This window comes from Branchiostoma floridae, chromosome 19 (genome assembly GCF_000003815.2).
Source record: "Branchiostoma floridae strain S238N-H82 chromosome 19, Bfl_VNyyK, whole genome shotgun sequence".
NCBI classification, from domain to species: Eukaryota; Metazoa; Chordata; class Leptocardii; order Amphioxiformes; family Branchiostomatidae; genus Branchiostoma; species Branchiostoma floridae.
Window position 1 is genome coordinate 476,835 of NC_049997.1, and position 8,928 is coordinate 485,762.

An 8,928-nucleotide genomic window follows, 5' to 3' on the forward strand; every position below is an offset into this window, starting at 1 on the left:
TTATGTCGATATATTTCCAGTTTGGAGTTACGGCCGACATGTTGGAACCACAACTGGAAAGCCCTCACGCTTGAAAAGGCGCTGGAAACAAAGCGTCTGTACATCGTGGATCACACGGTCATGAGTATTGCTGCGTTCATGAACCAGGACAGGCCTGTAAGTTGAAACGGAAATATACACACTGTTGTCGTACGTTTTGCCGAATAAGTTTTGATTAGATCATTCGATGGTATTATCGTAGAGTCTCACAACTGATGTGAGTGTGCAAAGAAAAAAGGTTGGCAAGAAATGCCTTTATTTTGATATTTAAGTAGGTAGAAATGTGGAGCAAATGACTGAACACGCAACGTATGGCGTACCAAGCAAAACATATTTCTCTCTTTCTTTTGTCTCAGTTCTTCTTTGGCTTTAGGTGTGACATTTAACTCTAATACATAAGTAGCCGCTTTTTCAATATTTCCTTCACTTTTTGCAATTTTGCACATACTTTGTATTATTCTATGATCGAAAACGTTTATACCCGGTCAGGCCCAAAATATACAAGGATCCATTTCAAACTATTTTCAATTCAGTTCGGATCGAACAGAGGGAATTTGATTCAACTTAAACACGCTTTTCATACCCAATCATTTTTTGGCCAGACTCTTTTTTACCTGGAGTAATATAAGAATGAGACATTGAAGAAAACAATTGTGTCACAGTTCTTCTTTGGCTTTAGGTGTGACATTTAACTCTAATACATAAGTAGCCGCTTTTTCAATATTTCCTTCACTTTTTGCAATTTTGCACATACTTTGTATTATTCTATGATCGAAAACGTTTATACACGGTCAGGCCCAAAATATACAAGGATCCATCTCAAACTATTTTCAATTCAGTTCGGATCGAACAGAGGGAATTTGATTCACCTTAAACACGCTTTTCATACCCAATCATTTTTGGCCAGACTCTTTTTTACCTGGAGTAATATAGGAATGAGACATTGAAGAAAACAATTCAATTCCATAAATAGTAGTTACATTTGCCAATTATTATTATTATTATAATTGAACTAATTCCCTTTATCCTGAATCCCTTGATAGATGTGTGCACCATACGGTCTGTTCTATGTCAACAACAAGAAAGACCTGGTACCTGTAGCCATTCAACTGTACCCTAACGATGAAGAGCAGCACCACCCGGTAAGTGCCTAGCTTCCGATCCGACTCTAAATCTGATAACAAAACTGAATCCTCCCTTACCTTGCAAGATTTAAAATAGGTTACTATGCGAAGTTTGATTCAATGTGTGTCTTTATAGCATTTTATGATTGAAGCTGTATATTTCAGTCTTGATTTGGGATTTGATTCGCACATTTCCTTGTCATCCCCGTCTCTTTGCATAAAGTGTCCGTTTATGTCGGTTCTTTAAAGCGGCAATATGGCTTTAAATGAACAATGATTACAAATCAATCAAAAAGAGATTTGCAGTGATAAACGGAGTCTTGCGCGATTTTCACCCATTTGCGATTCGGGAATATTTCAGGAAAAAATGATTGAAAACCGAAAGATCGATTTAGATTGGCGTCGATGGGCGCAGGTTTCGAATCCTATTTTTGATATTTTCATATTCATACAAAAACAACTGTACACACAGTGTGGCATGACAAAGTCAAAGTAAAGCACATAAAGTACCCAAAAATCAAAACTTTTAAACCAGAAACGACTTTTTTTAAATTTGCAATGAACTCTGAATGCTAATAATGAATAAATAACAGAAGTCATACAGTCACATTGATATTCGTTTAAGTGAGTTGGTAGTTTCCCACGATTTCAACACTTCATGAATTCAATGTCATGTCCATACGTAGGTTTTCCTGCCAAGCGACCCTGCCTACACCTGGCTGTATGCCAAGATGTGGTTCAACTGCGCCGATGGAAACTACCACCAGGCTGTACCTCACCTCGGTAGTATCTATGTCTTTTTAAACCGACATTTTGCCAAATGTCTTGAAACTATTAGGTCCAATGGAATAGTTCGGTTGAATATCTGTATCCGCATCCTAGTTATATTATTATCAACATTATTACAAATACCCTAATATCAGGGGGAAAACAATGACCCAAGTTTAGGCTCTGTTATAACTGAGGGATTGTACGGGGGAAGAATATGTATTTTACTTGACTTTGCAGATCGATGTAGATAACAACTTAAGCTTGAGACTCCCCGTGTGTACCACTGGGTTGACTGGCTTAGGCTAACGTCACATTTCCAAACCGGGGCCCGGAAACAGAAAATAGAAATGTATACCTAAAAAAACTTCAAAATAATAATGTTCATGACTATTCTCTTTACGTTTTGTGTAGTTTGGTGTCTTTTATGCAGTATCATAGTTCCCGAAAGCTTTCCGGCCGGGTCCCGATTTTGAAATGTGACGTAGGCCCTAGTTTACCGCCTGTTTTGATCTGGCTATGTTTTATTTTACAGTAGATATTGATTAAATACAACTTATTAAAAGCTTAGGATCCTATGCCCCCTTACAACTAGCCTTTTCTTTCCTCCTACACAGGTTTTACCCACCTCGTGGCGGAGGCTTGCGCTCTAGCAGCAAAGACCACACTTTCCCGATCGCACCCAGTCCAGCGACTTTTGGAGCCGCACTTTTACAACCTATTCGCCATCAACTCGTAAGCTATTATTAGGCATAGAAAGAAATCTTGAACATGTGTTTCCGGCAATCCGACCGACAATAGTAAGACCTTGACAATGATAGTCTTTTTTAATCGACCGTTAGCGCTGGCAGGGACCTTAAAAATCTCGATCAGATTTTTGAGTCAAGAAAATTTAGAATCTATACATGTTCTACTTATTTCTGCTGAATTAGAAAATTCTGCCTGTACATGATGTTGAAAATACCCGTGTCATGTTTGGGGCCGTGATCAGACAGGGTGGGGCGTGATGGGTTACTGAAGGGTTGTCTTCAGTCTGAAATTCCAAAATGTTTATATGTAAAACCTGCTCTTCCCCTTACCTGCTCAATGTTACTAAAGAAAAGGAGTGGATGCTACCTGAAACGTCTAACTGCGATTAGAGTCATATCCAGTTACTTAAGTAGCTTGCTATATATTTTGACACACTAATACTTTTCTATATTTGTTTCAGACATGGAAGGGAAAATCTCATCAACGAGGGTGGGATTTTTACCCGAACCACCATGACCGGCCCGAACGGTACATTGAAGCTTATCAAAAACAGGTGACAAAAGTTTTCTCCAAGCTCCAAATAATCATATATTTACTGTCGATGCTATCATCTTACTACAAACATGTTAAAGCTACGTAAAATGCTTACTAAACTAGATTGAAAGACAGGACTTATTACAACATTTGCTTACCACCATTTTAGACTGGTACAGTTTGTATACTTCTCTACATGGAAATACTGTGTCCTGATGCACAGATTGGCCCTCAGGCACTAACTAGCAAGTGAACCAAAATAATTTTTGAGACAACGATTTAGTTTTATGGATCACATCCTCTGGAGACCCCCAAACTAATGCGCGCGGGCGAAAAAAATCCAGCAAAAAATGCTTCTACAATACAGGACTTAACATCCAGACCATTCTTTCACAGGCTTGGTTTGTTTTATTTTCACTTCCAGGAAGACTTAAGAGACAATCGTCGCCAGTTAAAAAATGTTTATATTGCCAGAGGAGAAACATGGGCGCTGTGGCCACATGCCCTGACCATGTGCCCCCTTACCATGAAGAACAGATCCTCTGGCAAGCATTAAATTCTGATGGACTAGGGATGCTATTATGTAACATGGGGTCACTTTTTTTGTAGAACAAGCGAAAACCAATGCGCGTGCAGATGGCATCCATAAAATTAAGTCAGTGTGACCTTATAAACACTAAAACCTTATTCCCCACCAGGCTACAGACATGGCGGATGGACGTGGACGGAACTCTTCCCGAGGACTTAAAGAACCGAGGCGTGAGTACTGCTAATTGAAACAAGTCTTCTGCACGGATATAATTTACTTCTATGGAAGGCACGTTTGTTACATATACTAGAAAAAAAATGAAATCAGATTTGAAAATGAAAACAAAATTGTTGAAATTATTCCATGCCAGTTTGGCAGCAACTATCTCCGAAACACCAACAGCGGGGTCTGCTGGTTCCACAGGAGTGTCATTTTCGATTCAAAATTTCTTCTGTGACTTAGTCAATACACATTTATCATAAACACTACTATTCTTTTAATAACGTTTTGTTGCATACTTATATTTTCCCATCCTAAATCAGGTAGATGATGTGGAGGCCCTTCCAAAGTACTACTACAGGGACGACGCGATGCCAACATACAACGCCATTAAAGAATACGTCACAGGAATAGTTAAGATATTCTATGGCAACTCTGGTAGGTCCTAAAAACGCAGCTTTCTCTCCATAATTTTAAATTAAGAATAACCCTCATATTCAGACAATGATGGGCCAAAACATCAAGATGCCTATATTTTCAACATATTTCAACAATTTAGAGACCATAGATAACGACACTGTCATCAACATTGTCATTGCTTTAACTTTGTATCCAAGAAGAAACAGAGTGCAAGTGCGGAATTCATTCAATTACAAACAAGGCTACCTTTATTTTAGAAATTTACTAAGTATTTTCCAATTTTGATATATTAGTCTAATATGAGCAACATCCATATCTAATGTATTGCTGAAGGTTTGAGAACATGCCTGCAAAAGCAAACATACTTTATGACATGCGTTAAAGTTCTGCATTGTTAAAGCACTACAAAATAGACAGTCATTCTGTTAAACATTTTAAAAGCATTATCAATTATGCTTCTGTGCGATTGGGAAACATTAAAAAGCAATCCGTGATCTGTTGAGAGTTCTGATTGTTCTGAGAGTTCAGAGTTCTGTTGAGAGTTGTCGTGTTCTGGTTGGAAGATGGTTGGGATTCGGTTTTCGGAGCAAGCTAAGGTCACTAATTTGCAAACTAAGACATAATCAGCGTTGTTATTTCAATGTATAGTAATATAGCTACAGTTGAAAATAGCACAACTAACGTAAATGCTATTTTCCAGACGATGCCACAAAGCTGCACGGGGACTACGAGATCCAGGAATTTGCGAAGGCTCTTGTTTCTACCGAGGATGGGAAAACCGCGATTAAGGTTTGATAGTCGAAAGTTCACATCAATTTAATAACCTTCTGGGAACAACAATTGTTCCATGAAACTGCCATGGAGAATGTTTGTCTGGATTACAGGTAAATATTTAAACATTGTCCCCAGAAAGTATGCTGATACTGAAAAAAATGTTACTAGTGTTATTTAGAACAATATCCGTGAATAGTTTCTTCGGGTGGTAAGTCAATCAGCGTATGGGTCACTGTTTGTCGCCTTACTCAAGCTAAGGGCACAACCTGCCGCACGTGCAAATATGTGCTGTCTACGTGCCAAAACGTAGGCAAAATCTTTTTGGGATCCGTAAGTGGTAAGTACCGCCTCCGAACGAACTTTAGGGAATCCGAAGGACTTAGGAGCACGCAGACACGCCGCAGCACTTTACGTGCGGCAAAACTTTGTGTGCCATCGGGCTGCGGATTCGCCCCCGTACGTGCCAGTACGGGCGACGCGCCTGACCTGTACAGCCTGAAGGTTTTCATAAATACGTGGCGGAAGTGGCCTCCAAAAAAACGTACGGACAAATTGCACGTACGGCGGGATGTGTCCTTAGCTTAAGGGAGATATCGGCCGGTTCATAATGCGCTGCAATAACAAAGCTATAAATCACTATGTGTCTTCGTATATTCCCCTTGTATATTCTATATACTGAACTGAACTGATATTCTCAACATGTCCTTATTGGCCATTTTCCCTTTTTAGGGCATTCCTGGAAACGGGAAGTTCTCGACCCTTGATGAGCTGATCCAGACCCTGACCTGTATCGTCTTCATCAGTAGTGTCCAGCACGCAGCTGTCAACTTTGGGAACCTTGACCAGTTCGGCTTCGTACCCAACATGCCACTCATGCTGTTCAAGGACCCACCTAAAACTAAGGTTTTATAGCATTTATTCCACACTATATTTGTCTTAGCCTCCGTTGCATTCTTCGAACGGGGCTTTTTTTTGTTTTTGTTGGGAGTTTTGTTGGGAGTTTGTTGTGGAAGGAAGTTTGTCGTGATAGCGAGTATTTGCCCCGTACACGCGGCAAAATCCCTAAGCCCCCCCCCCCCCCCAAAAAAAAAAACACAGCTCCATTCGAAGACTGCAACGGAGGCTTAGTAGCCTTTTGTAGGTAAAATTTGCGTCTTTCGTAACTATTTGATATGCAAACTGATGTTGTTAATTGCATCTCTGACCTCAGGGAGAATACAAGTTTATAACATTTCAGTTTGTATGTGCTGTATGTTTACTGTTTATTTACAGTTTTAACGGTATAGTAAAGTTGCTTTCTATTCAAAATTATATTTTCCTGATTAATCTAAATATCAGGATCCAATGACGGAGCAGGATGTACTAGATGCACTTCCGTCCAAGGAACAGGCCGTTGTACTAAACGGTGTCGTGAGTGTCATGAGCGAACGTGCGACACAGCCTCTGGGAGACTTTGAGGTTGAGTACCTCCGGGGAGATGAAGTCGACCAAGTCATCTTAAAGCAAGTCATCTTTTCTTTATTACATTATTTAACATACCTTTGTTACCTCTATGAAACATGGAGGTATAGTTTTTGGTGTGTCTGTGTGTGTGTCTGTGTGTGCCTGTCTGTGTGTCCGTCGACGTCTGTCTATGCGTATAGAAATTTGTGGTCAGCATAACTTAATAACCTCTGGATGGATTGTAATGATATTTGGTATGTGAGTAGGTGTTTGGAAGACAAAGATTAAGGTCGATTTTGGGGCCTCTGGTGTGTTACCTTGGTACTGCAGCAGAAATTCGATTTTTGTATCTTAAGACCTGAACATGCTATGGTCTTGATTTTTTGGTGGCATATAGCTTGTGGTGTAAGGATGAGGGCATATCTTCTATCCTTGAACGCACGCAATTTTAATAGATTTGGTTGTGCCTTTTACAAAATTAAAGAGCATGTTATCTTTTCAGGTTTCAACAAGAGCTGGCCTGCATCTCAAGCATCATCAAGTATAAAAACAGGAAGCACCGTTTCCAGCCGTACGATTATCTGGACCCCCAAAACATCCCCAACGCCATCAGTATCTAGACGTCTTAGCAAAGCTGGATAATTTGCTGTATTCAAAACATACGTTTGGTATCTTCGTGTGGGGTAGACTTGAGCATTTGTTTAAAGGCAAAGGTATGGTGCGGCCATGTTCATTTGATTGTATAAAATACATCTTCTCAGAACTTAATAATATTTCGAGCGTGTATGCGGAAGTTGGCAAGAGAGTTGTCTTTATTTTAGAATCTAAAGGCTTAACAAACGACTTGACATACATGAGTATGGTATATATATTATTTTTAAGTCTTAGCATAAAGTTCTTTTTCATATACTTTTGACCTTTGAATTAACTGGTATTTTTCCACATTAGTACATGTATCCATTTTCAGTTTTTCAATAATACCATGTGTTTGCCATCTTTGGCGGCTTCTTTGTAAAATTTACAGCAAGGTCAAAAATCCTCTTTTCGGATACGAAATAAAAGTAATGCGCGTGAGTGTGTCCTTTGCACAGTCTGATTAACATGGTCTATATATGTGATAAACCCTTGTAACTAGGTCGCCTAGATTAACTTGATACGATGCTTTAGTGTAGAAATATAATAATATTTTTATTCATTTTCAATCGGTGATGTTTGTTGTCGGTCAATCTAAATGTAGAATTTGAGTTAACACTTTAAATGATAGAAAGATGACGTTGATATCATCAGGGAAGCGTGGTGGGTAAAGGGTATAAGGAAAATTACAATGTATAGTCAATTATACAATTCTAATTGTTTTCTTTCTTGGGACACATTCATAGATTAGCGTATTATTAATAGAATACTTCCAAATATATACCAGCTTTACGGTCAGGTTGTGTTAGTGTGGCATTGAAACTACAACGTGGTGATGGTCAAATGTTTAATATATATTATATATGTTTATTGCAAGTTCTTGCCCGAGGGCTAATTGCAGGTACAAACAACATGTAAAATAAGGAAAGATACAAAGGTGCTAGGAACTACATTATATGACTATGCTATGCTAGTGTACATTATACTGGTTTTGTTGGGTTAGACTTCTTCTCTTAAGGCAGTGGAAGACGAATTTACCCACTTCTTTTATAATGTGTGGGTTCTTTGATTTTAATAGTAGGATTGATTTTTCATTGTCAGGAATAGTTGGAAAGTAAGCGTGTATTTTGGATACACTCATAAATAGTTGGTTTCTTATATCATCATAAAAAGAACAATTAGTGATAAAATGACTCTCGTCTTCCACAGCATTTGAGGGGCAATATTTACAAATCCTCTCGGACACAGGTAGCTTCATATATCTCCCCTTTTCTATTTCCAGGGGGTGGGCACTAATTCTAATCTTACTGGTAGCTGAACGCTGCTCAAAGTCACAAAGTTCGAGATATTTCTCTATACAATATTCGGTTTTAAATTTTCTGTAAAATCTAAGCTTGCCAGTATCGGCAGACAGATTATGGAAGAAAGTTTGAATATACATATCTGAAAACCTTGTCCTTAATAGATTGCATATATGTTGAGGATCATAGTTAGTGCTATCACCATATAATAAGTATGAGTAGCCACAGTGATCGAAGATCTCCTTAACTCGCTGTAATAATGTCCGTCGACGACTATGTGTCAGAGATGCATGTTGTAATCGGAGAGCATCAACTTTGCAGCGGTGTGTATCGGAGTCTAGTTGTGTTAAGTGTGTCCAGAATTTTACAGTGCGCAGGGATATATCTAAATCTA

At 38.9% G+C, this 8,928-nt stretch overlaps 1 protein-coding gene across 1 annotated transcript in view; it reads left to right on the plus strand.

Moving 5' to 3' along the window:
- The window catches only part of LOC118407044 (allene oxide synthase-lipoxygenase protein-like), a 15,615-nt gene extending 8,395 nt beyond the window's left edge, over positions 1–7,220 (plus strand). Inside the window, exons 6-16 of the mRNA XM_035807461.1 lie at positions 21–156; positions 1,083–1,181; positions 1,850–1,946; positions 2,549–2,666; positions 3,142–3,234; positions 3,914–3,974; positions 4,287–4,401; positions 5,084–5,172; positions 5,887–6,060; positions 6,496–6,659; positions 7,103–7,220. Coding sequence (XP_035663354.1) covers positions 21–156; positions 1,083–1,181; positions 1,850–1,946; positions 2,549–2,666; positions 3,142–3,234; positions 3,914–3,974; positions 4,287–4,401; positions 5,084–5,172; positions 5,887–6,060; positions 6,496–6,659; positions 7,103–7,220 — 1,264 coding nt within the window. The remainder of the gene's footprint in view (positions 1–20; positions 157–1,082; positions 1,182–1,849; positions 1,947–2,548; positions 2,667–3,141; positions 3,235–3,913; positions 3,975–4,286; positions 4,402–5,083; positions 5,173–5,886; positions 6,061–6,495; positions 6,660–7,102) is intronic.
- Positions 7,221–8,928: the final 1,708 nt, after the last annotated feature.